General features: G+C 44.8%; 1 protein-coding gene across 1 annotated transcript in view; it reads right to left on the bottom strand.

Moving 5' to 3' along the window:
* Nucleotides 1-397: 397 nt before the first annotated feature.
* UNC5B (unc-5 netrin receptor B) overlaps nt 398-19,370 on the bottom strand; it is a 70,054-nt gene continuing 51,081 nt past the window's right edge. Inside the window, exons 13-20 of the mRNA XM_056850508.1 lie at nt 17,481-17,870; nt 14,547-14,634; nt 12,554-12,722; nt 11,187-11,420; nt 7,304-7,453; nt 6,305-6,469; nt 3,411-3,589; nt 398-942 (exon numbers count right to left, since the gene is read on the bottom strand). Coding sequence (XP_056706486.1) covers nt 777-942; nt 3,411-3,589; nt 6,305-6,469; nt 7,304-7,453; nt 11,187-11,420; nt 12,554-12,722; nt 14,547-14,634; nt 17,481-17,870 — 1,541 coding nt within the window. The 3' untranslated portion in view covers nt 398-776. The remainder of the gene's footprint in view (nt 943-3,410; nt 3,590-6,304; nt 6,470-7,303; nt 7,454-11,186; nt 11,421-12,553; nt 12,723-14,546; nt 14,635-17,480; nt 17,871-19,370) is intronic.

The raw sequence follows: 19,370 nt of genomic DNA, 5'->3' as shown, positions 1-19,370 counted from the left end.
CTCACACTCACACGAACAAACACACCCATTCACATCTCTCTCTCTCTCTCTTTCTCTCTCTGAGTGCCCTGACACTCTCTCTCACAGACATTAAAGATTCCTTTTATTATTTTTTTTTTTTTATAAAAGGACACATCCAAAGATCTGGATAATAAATTACTTGCGTTTCCTAAGAAACGGGTTTCCTTTTTTCCCCCTTTTCCTTTCCCCCCCCCCTCTGTCTTAAGCTGTTTGAAGCTTTTTGACAGGAATAAGCAAGTCTTTTCTAGATTGTACTCGACTCTTCAAAGCATAAATGCCAGTAAAGAAGAAACTGGATACCAAGGCAGGAGCAGGAAAAGAGAAGAGCAGGGAAATCCCCACCCCACCCCCTGGAGAACCAAAATAAGAGAAAACAAAATCCCAGCTCAGATTCCAGCAGCCCTCATAAGCCACATGATGTGGTAGAAGCTGGTGGGAGGTCACTACTTCCGCCACAGGTTGTGGTCATGGTGAGCAATGATACATTGCTTTTGTGCCTCACTCCAAAGGCTGTGAGGAGAAGGAGGAAGGAGGTTTTTTTTTTTTAACACTTAGACTGTAAACTGTTCAATGCGGATCTCTAAGGCTGATTGTGATTTGAAGAAGGAGGAGCGATAGAAGGAGAAGAAAACCCATTTTGATCCTCTCAACAATAAACGCCACCATCTTCTCCCTCTGTTCCAAATGGATCGGTTCCCCTCCCTCTCTTGCTCCGCCCTCCATTCGGCCATTGCCGGAAGTCTTCTCGAACTGCATCAGCAATCCCCCTCTGTCGCCATGACAAGCAGCATCTCACTCTTGCCCATCTCTTCCAAGGCACAGGCCAGAGTATTAAGATCCCCATCGTCTTGGTGCTGGGCTTCCCATAAGTCAAGGATCACTCCTGTGGGGCTGGCTTTGGTGGCAAAGAAATTCAGATACCTGTGCAGGAAACACAATGAGAGAATGGTTGGGGCCTCCTTCAAGAGACTTCTTCCCTTGAATTTCTGTTATTTCAAGACTGGGGTTGTTGGAAGGGAAGGTACATTGAAGCACTTACATGAAATTAGAAAGAGATACAATAATGTCTGTGGCCAATAGATTGAGCCACAAACTTGAAAGCCCTGGTTTGAATCTTATCCCTGCCATGAACTTACTAGGTGGTCTTTGCCAAGAGAATTTACTCTTGTCCTCAGCCCTTCTTCTCCATCTATAACAGTGGTTCCCAAAGTGGGCAGTACCACCCCCTGGGGAGCAGTAGGATTACCTAGGGGGGCACTAAGAGGCAAGGGGGCAGCAGGGGGGCACTAGAGGTTGGCCCCTTCAACTGTGTTGTTGGATAGGGTAGGGGGTGCTGGGGTTGAGCTTGTGGAACCAAGGGGGCAATGGCCCGAAAAGTTTGGGAACCACTGATCTATAATATGGGGATAATAATACTTATCTACCTTATAGGTTTGTGGTAAAGATTACAAGATTATGTGAATCACTCTGAACACCTGTAATTCTACACAAATGCTATGTTATTATGATGATAGCAACTCAATATTAGCCTTCAAGCATTCAGCAATTATTGTACATAGCCAGGGAAGAAACTTATGAATGCCAGAACAGGATCTGAAAAACAAACAAACCCTTGAAGTCTGTTAACTTCCTAGTTGGAAATATTATACTTCCTAGTTGGAAATATTATACACACATTCAGTTTTTTTCAGGCATTGGTAAGGAGACCTGTATCACATTCCTTTCAGCCCTGTGGAAAACAGTCTTCAGCCTGTGTTAGGAAGTGACAATATGGCATTGTAGGTTAAGTTCTGAACAACAATGGGAAAAGTTGAAGAGAACCATCCTTTTTTGGGGGGGGGGCATGACAGAGATATTATTATATGACCAGGGGGACTGACTATACCGTTCTTAGATCCAAAGAGGTGAGACTCAATAGACTGCAGGCAATTGCCCAAGTCTGGACATAGTCTGCTATGTCTTTAAGGATTTCACTAGCTTAGCAAATCCTCTCAGATAAAGAGCAGAATATCTTGCCAGCCCTTCCAGTCTACCAGTCCAGAAGGAACTGTCCCCATTAGCTTAACTGAGACAGCATGGTGTAGTGGTTAAGAGAGGTGGTTTGGAGCCATGGACTCTAAATCTGGAGAACCAGGATTGATTCCCCACTCCTCCACATAAGTGGCAGAGGCTAATCTGGTGAACTGGACTTGTTTCCCCACTCCTACACATGAAGCCAGCTGGGTGACCTTGGGCTAGTCACAGCTCTCTCAGCCCCACCTACCTCACAGGGTGTCTGTTGTGGGGAGGGGAAGGTGGTTGTAAGACGGTTTGATTCTTCCTTAAGTGGTAGAGAAAGTCGGCATATAAAAACCAACTCTTCTTCTTCTTCATTCCTGAATGACACTGGCAAAATATCCAAGTAGCAGTCACTTGACACTTTTCTTTGGCCCAGCAAACACTGCCGCTTTAAACAGGATGTGAACTTTTTAATTTGTGGCGGTCTGGTATGGACACTCACTGAGACCAGCCTAGGGTACATGGTATAAAATGCCCTTGTTTAGTAGTGGTTGGAGCAAAGTCTTAGCTTCCCAGCTGGCTTATCCTTGTGATCCCTCACTGGCTTCTCTTTTTCTTGCTTGGGTGAGGCCTAGCTTGAGGACCCATGACAATGGCCCAACAACCATTCCCCACTCTCTGTAGCACACTCCTGTTGTTTTATTTGTTTCTCAGCAGACTCCAGCTATTCAGGAATTGGCAAGGCTTCCCAATGCTTGGATATATGACAAATTCTACTTTGAGAACCTCTGTCTGAAGGAGAATGTATGAATCACTATAAGTGCAACTGTGAAATATCTTCCTGAGTCAGCCCCTCTTGGCATCCTTTTCCATAGTTTTAGCAGAACTGTCTCAATATCTCTTCTCTACCAGGCATTGGTTATGGAGAGTGTTTTTGCACACTATGGAATCCTGGCTTTTGTAGCCTATACTGGACGTTTGATACCTTGTTTTTTCTTCAGGGGGAGGGAAAGGTGGTGTGTTATAGCCTGATCTCATCAGATCGCGGAAGCTAAGCAGAGTTGGTACTTGACCAGAAAACCACCAAGGAAGACTCTGCAGAGGAAGGCAATGGCAAACCACCTGTGTTTCTCACTTGCCTTGAAAGCCTCTTGCTGGGGTCGCTATAAGTTGGTTGTGATGTGGTGGCACTTACGTACGCACATTTTGCTTCAGAATTTGCCTCGATTATTACTTATTTTTATTTTATATTTAAGCCACCACAAGGGATTTTGATCAAAAGGCAGGCTGTAGATACCCAATGAAATAAACGAGCACACACAATTGGCTTTCTCAACTAACATGTTTCCCCTCTTGGATGATTGAGAGTAAATCCCTGAAACAAAACCCACCTATCCATGGAAAGTTTCTGAGCAAGGAGTCGCCAGTCATTTCCTCTGGAATTGGGGGCATCAAGGCTGTTACAGATTTTCTGTCGTATGGACAGAGGGATCTTGAAGGCGTACGGTCCCAGCTGAGTCGTCAGGGTGCTGCCAGGGTGGGAACTCAAGGCATCAAAGGCACTGGAGTTCTGGAAAAACAGAGGGATTTGTGAGTTTATTGACACAATTGGATTTGAGGGCTGCTTGAATTGATAAGCCAGTGTATCCATCAATCATTTGTCTGTTCATATAATAACATGTTACCTAATACCTCATCAAGGATAGCAGTTCAGCTCAACCAAACTGTCCCAGGGACGTTGCTTATGTCACATGAGAAGTAAGGCTACATGACCTGGCCCCATTCAAAAGTGATTTCTAGCCTCCTTCTTTTTGAACCTCCTTTTGGCTGTTTTCACACCTGAGACTCAAGCGTCCCTTGCTTCATTGGGTTTGTAATGCAAATATAAATAATACATGGAATGCTCATTCATATTACAGATGCCTCGCTTCTGCCTTCTATTCTGCTCGAACAATAAATAGATAAATATTGTAAGGAGAGGCTGATGGTCTTTCAGTTTAAGTTTCATGTGCGAAAACTGGCTTGCTCTCACCTTTCTAATTCCACATATTTTGCTGCAAACCAAGTATCTGCTTGATTCTGCCCCCAAATAAAGGTCAAAATAGCTTAATTCCTTTACAAACCAGTCAGTGAGAAACATAACCCCAGATGCCAGAGAGACTCTAAGGAAGAGACATAAAGAATTGGAGAGCTTTCACTAAAATGCATTAGGCGATGTGGTACGCATGGATGGTTAAAACTAGAAACAATAGGAAAGAGAAGGGTGAACATCATGCCTTAAAAATAATAACAGTGGCTTTCATGATGACATCAAGTCCTTTTGCTTTAGTGAAGCCGGGGAGAAACAGTGTCCAAATATAAGACTTGCAGAGTCAGAGTTGGCATCCTCGGCTGCAAAATTAGTCACTGTGCAAGGTGGAGTACTGTAGCGTGTTGTGGTTTTGGAGGGATTTTGCACAAAGGAATTCTGCAGAATGGAAACTCAAATTCTGTACTCCAACTAACAGTGCATTAGTCTGAGCCTGGGGACCGAATGGGCTTAGGAGGTGCCCAGACCCCAACGCCGGCGTCTGTGCCACTAGTGCTGTCCCCTCAGGACTGCCGCGGCAGCGTGGCAATCGGACGGAGGCGTCCTGTCTGCACAAGTCCTCACGCCAATTTTCAGGGAGGCATTACCGGGGTGTTCCGGGGGTTGGAGCTGCCGGTAGGCAGACTCCTAACCCCTTTCAGGTTGGGAACGCCCCTTTACGCTTCAGCAGTGTTGGCCAGATTTTTGCTGGCACAGCACTGCTTTTCTCTATGGGGCTTCCCCCCTTTTTAATTTTTTAGGTAAAAAATGCCCCCTTTTTCCCTTGCAGTGGCCGCGAAACCTCCTTGGAGTCACTACTGCGGCGCCACGGCCACACTGTCCCCAGCTGCTGCAGGGCTCAGGAATGAGCTGTATATTAGGAAAACAGACAAAATGGTGTGGTTGCTTCCTATGGATTTTGCAAATTTTGTTCTTGGAGCAACTGTGATGGGAGAATATGGTCAAGGTGGGATAACCAGCATATGGGATGATTATAGCCATGGGAAAAGCCATGGGATTATAGCCATGGGAAAATGGTGTTGTGGTTACAGTGTTAGACTAAGTTGTGGAAGACCCTCTCTGCCATGGAAGGTCATAAGGGAACCTTGTGCCAGCCTCACCCACCTCAAAGAGTTGTTGTGGGGATAAAAAGGAGGAGAGACTGCTGTGAGCCACTTCGGGTCCCCATTGGGGAGAAAAGTAAAGTAGAAATAAAGTAAATGAATATATTTAGAAATAAATAAGCCAGCGGCACTTCTGGTCCAATGCTTCTCTGAGTCTCCATACTTGGAGCAGGCTCAGCCCACACAGCCACAACTATATCTCAGCAAGGATGAGAAGTGGAGCTTGGCATAACCCCCTGCCCAAATTCTCATGTGGGGAATAAACTCGGTCTGATCATGAGTCACCAAAGACCCATCTCCACAGCCTGCACAACCCATTTGCTTCTAGCTCCACGGTTATAAGTGGATTCACTTGCAAAAATAATAATTTTTTAAAAATCATGCTGATGACTCTGCCACTGCTATCCTGAAAGAAATAATTTTAGTGGAGTGTATAATTGTTAAACAAGCAGCATTAATGCTGGCCAAGGCCAGTCACATTAATCTGATATATGTGAGAAGTGACCTGGGGAGGGGGTTCAGTGAAAGAAAGGCACTCTGCACATGCGCCAAAGCATTTTCCAACTAGACTGCAAGGAACAAATGCCTCAGGAAATGGATGATAATGGGAAGGCAGCTTCTAGGACAAAATGCCAACTCCTGAAATAGATTCTGAGCTCCGCCCAAAATTAGATATACTATTTTAAGAGGTTTTTTTCCTATCAGCCCCAGCAGCCTGCTCACACACAGCTATTAAAAAGAAAGAGGTCTGTGCTGTATTCATCCAGACGGAGAGCAACCTGCACGATACAGCTGCTTCCATTGTACAGATCCCTGTAGAATAGGACAACAGTGTCAGGAAAATGTTTTGGCAGAGAATAAGAAGGCTCAGTTGGGTGACTGGTGAAAATGAATTTGTTGGTCTCTTCACAGGTCTGGGGGTGTAATCCCCAATTCAACTTAATCCACAGAGTCACCCCACTGACATGACAGCCTGTCGGTTCAGGGAAACACCTCTGAGAGTTGCCACGAAAGATCACTGTTAAATGTTCTCCTCTCTCTGCCTCGCACCAATCACCGCACAAGTTTCCACAGGCTATTTCCCTTAGCTCACCTCTCCAAGTGTAATGTTTAGCTGAAATATCTGCCCTTCCCCTTCCACTTGCCGGACACAGATCTTGCAGGTAAGTTCTGTGGAAGCTGGGCTGTATCTCTCAAGGGTGAAGGTACAGTGTAGCGCCCGTTGGCTACCACTCCAGATGTGGTAGAAAGGGATTTCCTGTGGCAAATTTGAAAAGTGAATGAGTCACCACAATCAGTCCACTGGTTATAGGCCTCTGGAAACATACCAATGGCTCTTTTGTAATGTGTACCCAATAATATAAAACAGGTTTGCACAACTTTTAACCCATGAAGTCAAGCATAGTTCACCAGCCATACACTACAGTCTGCCAACTGGTTGGCAACCTATTTTTGCACTGCAAGGCATGCAGCAAAAGGAGGTTATCATGTCTCTATGGACTACTATACATGGCGGATGGGTCATCACAAGTTGTGAGGGCACCTAAGATCTTACTTTTACTCAAGTTACTGTGGCTTATTTACAATGATATGTTTTCATGCAGTGAGGTCCAGTTTACATTCTTCCATGGAAAGCACCATGCTAAGATCTCATTCTGTAGCATCACCTCCTGATAAATCTATGCAAGATCCCACAGTGTCTTCCATTCACATGATGATCTGGATACAAAATGGCATCTGCACAGGGGTACTAGCAGGGATGGGAAAAGCCCATGGACTCCGGACCCGCTGATACAAACCAAGCAACACAAATATGGGAGTGGACAGGGCAACTATATAGCCTGAACTGTGGCTCTTGAAATATGTTTCCCTGGAAAGTCAAGGAAGTTACTCTTTCTTGTGTTACCATTTCCTCAAAGATGAATCCGTAACAGGCAAGAATTTTTCCTTGTGTGAAGGGCACAGAAAACTGAATTTCTCTGTGATTTGGGGGTAGAGGGAGTATTTTGAGGGACAATACGGATGAACAGCTGCCATTTTCCTGCCAATCCATTGGGGCCACTAATCCATTGCTTGTAACTTTGCCACTCACCTGATATTTGGCGAGGAGTTTGCTCCTCCAAAGTGAATGGGGGATATCATGGATGGAGAGGCGCAGGTTGTGATAACTGTCTTTAAACAATAGGGGCTTGGGTTCTTCCAAAAGATAGCCACCAAGAGTCCTTTCTAATTCAAGCACTTCCTGTGGGACAAATAAAAATAGACAACTGTGAGAACAAAGTGTCACTGATATGGCCAGAAATATAGAGGAGATGCTGATCTTGACTAAAAAGATCACAGAGAGTGACTGATGCTGTAATTCAAGCCAACTAACAAAAAAACAACACTACGAGTATCACAATGTTTCTCCCCCCAGTCCTACTCAGTTATACATTCTCTTCCACAGCCCTGGCTTTTCTCATAGAATCATAGAGTTGGAAGGGACCTCCAGGGTCATCTAGACCAACCCCCAGCACAATGAAGGAAATTCACAACTATCCCCCCCCCCACACTCCCAGTGACCCTGGCACCATGCCAGAAGATGGCATTAAAACCCTCCAGGATCCCTGGCCAATCTGGCCTGGAGGAAAAGTGCTTCTTGACCCCAAAGTGGCGATTGGCATTTCCCTGGGCATGTAAGAAAGGGCCACGAGAGCCAAGCACTGACACAACCCTTCCTGCCCCGCCTCTCATGATCTGCCTAAGTTCACATAATAAGCATTGCTGTCAGATGGCAACCTAGCCTCTGCTTAAAAACCTCCAGGGAAGGAGCCCACCACCTCCAGAGGAAGCCTGTTCTGCTGAGGAACCGCTCTAACTGTCAGGAAGTTCTTCCTAATGTTTAGCCGAAAACTCTTTTGATTTAATTTCATCCTGTTGGTTCTGGTCCGACCTTCTGGGGCAACAGAAAACAACTCAGCCCTATCCTCTATATGAAAGCCCTTCAAGTACTTGAAGATGGTTATCATATCACCTCTCATCTCCTCTCCAGGATAAACATATCAAGCTCCTTCTCCTTACTCTATTGTGGAATTACAGCATTCAAAGAAAACCAGTGAGAATTCTTATGAAGTTTCTGAAGCGATGTGGGGTCAACAATTAACAAGCTCAGCAACCATTGCAGCTCGCGCAACAATGTCCAGAAAAAATAATCCTCCCCTTCTTCAAATAAGCATTGCAATATAATAAAGGGCAATCAAAGTTTCCTTCCTGATACTTTCCAGTCCATATGCTCAAAAGATAACTTCTACTTCTTGTGGAAATTTCAGCTTACAAAGAGAGGGTAGTTATTAATTGCAGGCTCATGGTTAAAAATACTGAAGTCAGTAAGATCTGAAAACCTCAGCCTGGCATTGAGCACCGGAACTAATCACTCTTTTTAGAATAAGGACAGATGGAGATTTATACTTCATTAAGAATGGCGGGTCACTTTCATTAGTCATGCATACAACTGATGCTTAATATTATTGATAGGCCTTTAAAGTAGCTTGACAATAAGTTATTTGCAGATCAAGAGTAATGAGAAGAAGAAGAGTTGGCTTTTATATGCCGACTTTCTCTACCACTTAAGGAAGAATCAAACCGGCTTACAATCACCTTCCCTTCCCCTCAACTCAACAGACACCTGTGAGGTAGGTGGGGCTAAGACAGTGTGACTAGCCCAAGGTCACCCAGCTGGCTTCATGTATAGGAGTGGGGAAACAAATCCAGTTCACCAGATTAGCGTCTGCCGCTCATGTGGAGAAGTGGGGAATGAAACACAGATCAGAGTCCACCGCTCCAAACCACCGCTCTTTACCACTACACCACGCTGGCTCTCAATAAGGCAATTTCTAGTAGATCTTTAGCAACTTTGATTATGAGACAAGGTTGTGTATGGGAACTAGAGGATAATCCCACATCTGTCCTGCACAAGCTGTGACCCTCTGACTGGGCCCGCCTGAGCCATGAGTGGTCATACCTAAATCCAACCATCCAGATCTGGAGTCTGTGTTCAGCAACCCATGGTTATGCATGTCAGGATCTGGAGCTGCGGATTTCAGCTGGATTGTCAAGTGCAGCAAGCACTAATTACCGTCTGGTTGACCAGTTAAGGGCAAAAGGCCAGGCTTCTAGTATTTATACCAGGCATAGCCAACCCAGAAGCTTTATACTGCTGGCCAATCACTGGAGCTGATGTTGCAAACCTCATTTTTCTTCTCTGTATGACAAGGTCTCTGAGGGCACACAGCCTCTAAGAGATCATTAGGCTACATTCCAACCTGAGGTCAGGATGTTTGTGTTTCAAGCTCCAAAGTCCTTGGCATCCACCAGTTTGCTGATCAGATATCTATGGTGTCCGACCATGGGCTTTATAACCCCCCTATTTTTATTTTATACGTGGATCTATTTATTGTTTTATGGCTTTAATTTTTGTAGAAGCCACCTCAGTGTCAAGAGGTGGGATATAAATATTTTACATAAACAACATTTTCTAATATGCTGGTTTTCTGCCTGTGGGTCACAACACACAGCTGGGCCACCAATCAGCCTATGGTAGCTGCAAGAACAGAGCTGCTGCTCTATTCGGAGTTCTTTTGTGTGTGTTTTAAGCTAAGGAAACATGTCAAGGGAAAGAAGAGTCGTGTCAGAATATGTTCATTAGGGATAATTAGCAAGGGAGGAAGAGGACACATTTGCCCAAGGAGAAAACAATAAAAAAATAAAAGCGTTGGTGTTGTATTTTCAAAACGGGGAACAGAATAGAGCCCTTGCGACACACTTCCTCTCCCTCCAGAATGACAAGGCTGGTCCCAGAGGAATGGGTTAAACATGATTATTATTGAAACCAAACTGTGGGTCACTTTTCAAGGCATTGCATCAGGCTGTTTTGCTCACTCCCCAAGTCACGTCACACGCTCCCTGGGTTTGTCACAGCGTGGCCGCTTTGGGCAGGAGTAGCTTGAGCTGTACTAGGTGTGGCAGCTAGGCAAGAAATAGTGAGTGAAAATGAATACTCTGCGTGTGGAAACTGGTTGCTGTCTGCTCTGAGGAACAGGAAGCACATTGACACTGTATTGACGGAAACAGGAGTGAGGCAAATGCTTCTATTAGCTGAAATTCTGTTCCTAAATACACAGAAATACAGATTCCAGAACTTTAGCCACATTAGTGCTGGTTCACTCATGCAGATTTGCTATGCATCAGTGGGCCACCCATGAGAATTAGCAGTGTCCTGAGTTCAAATTCCCATTGAGCGGGTGATCTCAGGCCAATCACATTTTTTGGCCTAAGCTCACGGGGTTGCTGTGAGGATCCAATGGAGGAACGATACCTGTATGCTGTGCTGGATAAAAATGTAATAGACAATAGACAGAACACAGCTAAAGTACCATGGATAAGAATTTCCACACTACCACAATTACCTCAAACACAATGCTTTTCAGAGAAGACAGTTCATCAAGTGTACAGCAATCAAGTGAGGTCTAGATGCACATGCGAACTCACTTTAGTCTCTTGCAGCATAACAATCAAGCTTCATGGAGCACATAGATTAGCAGCGTATGAATGGATTCTCATCCATGCTGGACCACATGGATGATGGGATGAGACAAAGTCTATCCAACGTAGAGCCAATTTCACACAGGACTTTGTTTTTGACTGAGTGTGTGCCAAATGATCAATTAAAATATAAGTGGAGCATCTAAGAGTCAACATTCAGTGTCCATCATAGAAAATGCCTTGGGGATATTTTTTATTTGGACCATGAAGCAGATTCCAATGAGCCATGCTGAGTTATAAACTGCCTTCCAGAGAACAAATGGAAGAGGGTTATCCCATAAAAATAATTTTATAGTGCAATAAATAGTTTTATCATGCCAGACATAGGTTGCAGAAAACAGATGGGGGAAGGGAGCAACAGAGAGAGCCAGAGGTCCCAAACAGAGCAACATTACCTTCAGAGCATCTGGCGTGTCCTCCAGGCAGTAGACTTTGAGATTGTATTCCAGCGAAGTGCACAGGGTAGGTGCAAAGATGGCGAGCTGGAGTCTCTTGATGGCTGATCTCGAGTAGGACTCTCCCACAAGGACGTACGTTCCAAGTTGTTCTAGCAGGATGTGGCAGCATTTGGGTTCCAGCTGGCAATAGCAAGGTGTGTTCACAGTCTCTTCATCCAAAGTTACAACTTCCTAAAGGAAGAGAACGGGATGGGGGAGAGACAGAAGAAGACAAAAATAAAGCTTCCTTCCTGGTATCTATTTCTAAGCTGGTGGCACCATCTAATAGGTTCTTCTTCCAATTTCTTAACATCAGTATTGTGTGTATACTTTGCAAAAAACAACAATAATAATTACTGATGAGGGGATGAAACTGCTTAGTAGGCTCTTGTCAAGAGGAAATACACTCGATCATTAACGAGGGATTTTCATGGGTAGCTCAGTCTCTATGCCGGCTCTTAGAGTGCCCAAAGCCCCATCCCCCTGCCCGCTGGAGATCTGTTCAAGGATTCTCTGTAGTTTCTGTGGCTTCACAAGGTCTTTCCTACACAGTTTCAAGAATATCTTCCCAATTATAAAAGCATTGTTATATATTATAAAATCATTTTTAAAACGAAAGCTGAGATGCTTGGAAAGTTGAATCCCGTGGCTAACCCCATATATTAGGACTGCAAAGTTTCTGCAATTTTGCAGCACTCTGGCACACACACACACACACACACACACACACACACACACACACACACACACACACACTGATTAAGTTGCCTTCTGGGTAGGTAGCACCAAATACCCAGAAGGTTCCATCTCTTTTCCATAGTTTTCCCCCTCCAGTGCTCCCTGATAGGTAATATTAAAATTACCAGCACTCCTGCCCCTTTTAATTCCTGCCCGCTTGGTAGAAGATGAAATTCAGAAGGCATTTTTACATTGCCTTGTGGTTTCCAGCTAGAATCTTACTATTCCTTCCTTTTATTTCATTAAAAAAAGGTCACTGACCTCAAAACTGAGTGCAGTAGTATGCCCTGAATGCTACAAAACTAGGAAGCAATTTAAATAACAAACCAAAACAGTTTTAATCATCATACTATTATGAGAGGACAACTCATTGCTCGGAATATTGGGACTCAGATGATTATTTGGTTGTAGGGGGTAAACAAGGCAAAAATAGTAAAGCAGACATTTCCCTTAAATAACTGACCTGATCCATAATGTGCTAAACAATGTACACTGTGTCCTGGCAAATGAAGCTGCTGCATGGTAACATGGTAATTTCACTCCCACATGGTAACCTCCTCCTCCTCCCTCCATTTATTTCTGTTTACCTCCCAGCTTCCTTGGTGGGATTGAGTTTTCAGCTGCAGCATCCAGTCTGGGGAGCTAACGTCTGCACAGTGCGGGACAGTCAGGATGACAGGGTGGCATAGGAGCAGCCCAGTAGGTCCACAGATCACCATGGGACTCAGTATTGTCTGGGTGCCTTCTGATGGCAAGCTAGAGGGTGCAAACACACAAGACACCAAGACATTGAGTTGAGGAAGAAAACAACTGGAATAAGCATTCATTAGACTGGCCTGTGGGGGGAGGGGGAATGGTCGGCAATCAAGTCTCTTGGAAAGCTACACGAAAGCGGGTGAGAGTGGGTGGTGACTGGTGCCTCTCCTGCTTCTTCCTTGCCACAGATGTGCTCTTAGGTACACAACTGAGGAACGAAGCAGTGCCTCTAGAGGGATGGATTTGGCCTCTAATTGCTAGGGTCGCCTGGTCTTCCACCATGGCAAGGTTCCATCCCTTTTGCATAACATTTTCCCTGCGGTGCTCCCTGTTAGGTAATATTAACATTTCCAGAACTCCAGCTATGGCAGGTGACCTCCCACTGGCAACCCTTTCTTCCCACTGATGTGCAGAGAGGTGGGAGAATTCTTCTTTTAAATGCCAGCATTCCGTATGGCATGATGTCATTTCCAGAGAAAACCCAGAAGTGATGTCACATTGCTCTAATAATCATTGAGAATCCTATGGTTTAAGCATAGAGTTTTTGACAATTCCTAGAGCGATGTGACTTCACTTACAGTTTTTCCTCTGGAAGGGATGTCACACTACACGTGATGATGGTGCCCCCATTTCCCCTCCCCCTGCTGATCTCTCGATAGTTGTTAGCCAAAGAGTGGAGTCTTGAACAAAATAGTACCTTTGTATGTGACTGGACAACAACAAGCATTGATAAAGGTCAAAATAAATGTTGGCATTCCAAGTCTTGGAAGATTCTTGGAAGAAAAGCTAGTAAACCATCAAGGTTCAGTTACCAAACCTGTCAACCCTCTGTTTGTTAAGGAAGTCCTGGAATTTATACAAGTCAAACATACTGCCATGTTCTATTATCTCCTCCCTGCTTCCTTATCTGCTGTAACCTGCAGTTGTCTTCCCTTCCCAGGGATTTGCTATGATCATTTGCATATTAGCTTGAACTAATTGTCTAGTCTGTCTAGTTATACATCTTTATAGTATGGCTCACCCAACTGCATTCCTTATTCTTGCATGCTGCTACATGGAGCTTGATTATATTACTTGAATTCTTTTTGGAGAATGTGTTGTTATAACTTTACTGCTCCCATGTTGCACCATTATCTCATACTATTGATTAGAATGTGTAGGCAATTTTTACTAAGACTGCTATTACACAAGGCTGCAATCTGCACTCTTGCTTTGCAGAAAGACCCCTTGTAGTCAGTGGGATTTAATGTGGGGGTAAATATAGACCGGACTCAGCTTTAAATCTGCACTGCTACACTGGTTCAATCATTTCTGGGAGGGGTCAGCCATGCCTGGCCACCTTCATGGACTCCACTGGGCCTCAGTTTGAGAAGGAGGGTTGAATCACTTCTGGGGTCTGCCTCTTCGCTCCTGTTCACCTCTGCTCTTTCTCTCTCTCTCTCTGTTCTCCCAAAGGCCGATCAGGAAGTCATCCTGATAAGGATAAATGTCAGGGTTTAAATACCCTACTATCGTTCCCACAAGCATTGCCCTCTTCCCAGGCCTCTAGGCCTCACAAGATCTCCTGGGCCAGGCCAGCCCCAGTTGCCTCAGTGATGGGCTGGCACCTCTGCCAGACTTGCCAAGGCTCGGAGGCCCCTTGGTACTGCTTCTTGGCTGCCTGGTAGAGGTAGACACTTTGAAAGCTAGGGGACTTAACACAGGACCCCCTGGTTATACCTAAAAACAGCTGGGTTGATCCCACCTAAAAAAGTGACATTTACCATAATATAGGCTAGAGCAAAAAAAAAAAAAAAAATGCAGCACATTCTCTGCTTTACTTACAGAGTGTTTTCTGTTTTGTTAAGCATCAGGTACATTTCATAGAACTTCCCCTGAGGAATTGCTCCATGAGGCACTAACAGACTCACGCCTATTGAGAAAAGAAAAGATTAATGAAATAAAAGGGTTCTTGGAGTACCACCACCTCATGATGAATAACGTATAGTACGTCTTCGCTTATCGATTAACGATGTCTCTAATTCTCTTTCCCTGCCATCAGAATCAGTGTTTAAATATGTTTAATGCAAAGAGAAGGTTCAAATGATTTGCTCTGCCTGGCCTGCTGCCTTCACTGAGCCTTAGAGCTAGCTGGTATCTGGCTTTTCATCTACTCTCTTTCATACATGCCCTGTTGTTCAGAATTGAAACCATTATACAGTTTAATGATGGGCCAATAAGCGTTTACATTACATGACATTTGATGCCTATTTTGTGTCTCCAGTCAGGCTGCAGCCAAGGAAGATATCTGGACTATCATCCCTCCTGGACACACTGCGATTCCCAGTGGAGGACGTCCAGGGTCCTGCACAAAGGCCCCGCCTTGCAAGGGCCCTGCTTAGACTGCGAACAAGTCTGGCAGCAAGGGGGCAAGGCCTCACAATCCTGCCAGTCAGCTGGGCAAGATGTGGCCTCTCAGCCCCTGAACAGCTATGCTGCAGCAGGCAAGGGTGCAGGCAAGCATCACGACAACACAGAAGGCAGGAAGGGGAACAGGACAGAGGATGGCAGGGAACAGATCCAAAATCCTGAGGGAACAGGAGTCCTTGCAGGAGACTGGAATCAATGACAGGGCCTGGAAGGGGCAGTGGGGTGATATAAGAGGAAGGCAGCAGGGTCAGAGAAGAAAAGATGGGGAACTTTTAGGCTGTGCAGGAGGTCCCAATGATGATGGTGATGGTGAGGAACTAGATGCAATCAATCCCCACCCCTTGCCATTCTGAGACCTAGCTAGCCCCGTGACCAGAGACGTGGAGGGTGCGGCCTGAGGGAGCATACCTATTCTCTCCAGGATCAGAGGAGCATGCCTATTATCTTGGGTGCTGTGGAACACGGGCAGGATGGTGCTGCTGCAGTTGTCTTGTTTGGGGGCTTCCTAGAGGCACCTGGTTGGCCACTGTGTGAACAGACTGCTGGACTTGATGGACCTTGGTCTGATCCAGCAGGGCCTTTCTTATGTTCTTAGCATCAGGAGAACCCCCCCTTTACCAGAAGCTAGTGGGCCCATGGCAGTGCCTCAGGGAAGATACCCCCCTCACACCCCACTTTCCCCATCTATTGGTTTTATTTTCTCCCATAGTTAAAACCAGGCTGTTGCTTTCAGCACCATTAGCTCAGCTTTACTTTTTTACTCCTTTTCTATGTAAACCCATGGGACACCATGCTGGACATTACAGAGCCAAATCAACCTATAAGAGATGAGGCTAGTCATCAGGAATCTTTCCCTGGAGCCTTTTAAACAATTTAAATCATTCCCAGAGACCAGGAGTACATCTGAGAGAACTTGCCATGTCATCCTGCCTGAGGTCAGTAGTAGACTGGATATATGAGTAATAAACTGATTCTGGAAAAGGTGGAGCTGCTCTTGGTAGGTGGCCAGTTGACTAGAGAGGCAATGGAGGTGCTTGCCCTGGATGAGTTCATGCCTCCCCCCCAGTGACAGATTATCAGTTGGGGGTATACCAGGATTCTCAAGGGGCAGGTCTGTTCTTGAAAGGCAGCGTGGTGTAGTGGTTAAGAGCGGTGGAGCCTGATCTGTGTTTGATTCCCCACTCCTCCACATGAGCGGCGGCGGCGGCGGCTAATCTGGTGAACTGGATTTGTTTCCCTGCTCCTACACCTGAAGCCAGCTGTGTGACCTTGGGCTAGTCACACTCTCTCAGCCCCACCTACCTCACAGGGTGTCTGTTGTGGGGAGGGGAAGGGAAAGTGATTGGAAGCCAGTTTGAGTCTCCCTTAAGTGGTAGAGAAAGTCGGCATATAAAAACCAACTCTTCTTCTTTATCAACTACACCCTTTATGGAAACAAAAACCTCTCTCATAAAATCTTGGCTCTACTAGCTCTATATGGGGCTGCTCTTGAACACAGTTCAGAAATTTCAGCTGGCCTAAAAAGTGGTACTATGAGGTCTAGCCTCATGCATTACACCTGTATTATAAAAGCTGCACTGGTAACCAGTTAACATCCATGACAAATTCATAGTGCTGGTCTTACCCTTTGGAGCACTATGTGGCTTGGGTTGTTGTTGTTTTTTGCACTACTTGGGAAAAGTTCCTTCCCATACACACTGCCCCATATTTTGAGACACCACGATAAGGCCTCTATTGCAGTCACCTCCACTATCAGAGGTAAAATGGGTATCTACTGTCAGCATAGACTCCCTGGTGGTAAAACCTTGACTGTGGAATTTCTTCCCTAAAGAAGTACATTAGACCCACCAGACTCCCGCCCCCCTTTACAAGGACCATGAAAACCTTTCTTCTTAGAATGATTGTCTGAGATCTTCGGGGACAAGATTTGCTATTTTAAAACACAGCTTCCCTTTTTAGCTGATTTGGTGCTGATTTGTAACTTTTAATATTGCATATTAACTCTTCTATTTTATTAAGCTGTGACCTACATTGAGAAATGTGGCTGAAAAGCAGGCTATACATCTATAAACTATCAAAAGCCCTACACAATCTAGAAGAACAAAGATATGGAAATGGAAGTATTTTATTGCCACTGAGTTTGTAAAAGCTTGTGCCTTTGCCATGTGACTATAACAGAGGGGGAGGATTTTCCATTCTCCACTTCTATGTACTTTGCTGCACATGTGCCATTTATACTGCCCACCTGTGTTTTATACTCCATTTCCTGGACAAAATTCAGCTGAGAAGTGGCCGTGAGAATACATACTCATGATCAAAAGCTGTTCTCTTTCATGCCAATGTTTTTACCTGTGCCGGGGATGGTGAGCCTTCCTCCCAGGCAGCCAAATGTCCCAGTGGCACTGTTCCCAGGCTCTCGGGGCAAGGTCAGAAGCTGCTGAGAGCCCATGGCCTTGTTCCTTAGGTTCATGAAATGGTTATCCCTGAGGTTCTCCCCTGGGAAGGTGCCTGGGGGCACGATTCCTAACAGGTCTGCCCCCTCGTGCATCCCGGGTGAAGATGATGCTGTGGAAGAGTTATACACTTTGATCTTGAGACTAGGGAGAGGATCAAGCAATGGAGAGTTGGTCATTGGGATCTTGTCGGAAGAGTCTTGCAAGGCATACATGGGACCGCGGTACACACCCGCGCTGGCTGTCAAGTCAGGCTGCATGGAAGGGTGCAGCAGCTGTGGGGTATCTACAAGAAAAGAAGAGACGAACAATGCTTAATTGCATATCACCATATGGATGTTATGATGCTAGTAAACCAATGGGCCCAGGACTTCCCCATAAGAGAAATGTAGTCTTTAAGAAAAGCCCAAGCCCACAAAAGGTCTAAGGTTGGAATTCAGCTGCAGCAATCTCCATTTTATAGAGATCGGAAGGAAAACTGCTGGAAGATGATGATACTGCTACTATTATCACTACTATTAGTAGTAGTAGTAGTAGTACTGCAGAACAGTAAAGAGTGAGGCTTTAACATACAGCAGCCAGTTTACACAATTAACATGGCAAATGTATCTTTAAACACATCTACTGACTTTATGCACTTCATAGGGTTTATGCCAATAATGTAACATATCACAGCCATTTTAGCATGGCAGCTAACATGTTAAAAATTTATCTTTTACAACATGGTGACTGTCACATAGAGGAAACCGAAGCACAGAAGGGTGATTCTGTATCTACACCAATAAAGCTACAAATATATATCCAGTAAAATTCTTCACTAAGTAAACTGGAGCCTTTGGAACTGTTGCCTTTACCTGGATGTGTATTGCATATTCAGTCACGTGGAACATCTTGTACCTTAAGGAGAAACCATGGACTGTTTCTTTTGTACCATCAGAAGTGTCCTTCTAGAACTCTCTCACAAATGGTCGACACAGAGACAAACAAAACCCACGTCACCCCATTCACTATAAGCTGATCTACACCTTATGCAGAATGATGCAATCGACTGGGAATTCTGGGCAGTACCACTACAGGTGGGAGAATAATCGTTTTTGAATGCTCCTCCATCCTTAAAAGCCCCCTGCACATACTAAGCCAGTACATTAGAAAAAGACCTACACTGAACTCTTCCTCCTGAAGTGCTAGGTATTATTATTTTTATAATTGTAATTATAGTTTGGTTATTTATAGTCCACCTTCCTCTCTGAAATTCAAGGTAGATTACATAGTGTAAGTCAGGTGCAATCAACAGGATGGGACAGCCAATGAACAATACAACAAGGTTTGGAATACAGAAATCTGAAAAGAAACAGAAATCTCAAACAGAGCTGAAACAAAGCAAAGGCTTTTAAACACGATCAATTAAGTGGTATAGAAACTACCTAATCTGGAGCATATTTACAATGTTAGGTAACAATACAGTGGCGTGGGTCACAGTCCTTATCACTTTACCATGCAAGATACCATGCATGCACAGGTGGGTTTTTGGGGGGTAACTTGTAAGCATTTATTTATTTATTTTATACCCCACCCTCACTCCCCAGCTGTAGCTGGGCTCAGGGCGGCTCACAACACAATACAGTATGCAAAAGTATGACTCTCCTACTTGTCATCTGACTCACCAATTACTACCCAGGTTGCAAAATATTGTGCAGTAGCAATGAAGTTACATCGCCTTAATTGTAAAATTTGGTGATTCCTAATCTTGTTGGCCTTGGTTGTAAACATCTACGCTGTATGGTCA

The sequence above is a fragment of the Euleptes europaea genome, chromosome 5 (assembly GCF_029931775.1).
Source record: "Euleptes europaea isolate rEulEur1 chromosome 5, rEulEur1.hap1, whole genome shotgun sequence".
Classification (NCBI taxonomy): domain Eukaryota; kingdom Metazoa; phylum Chordata; class Lepidosauria; order Squamata; family Sphaerodactylidae; genus Euleptes; species Euleptes europaea.
Note: the sequence above shows the minus strand (reverse complement) of the source record. Positions and strands in the feature narration are given on the sequence as shown.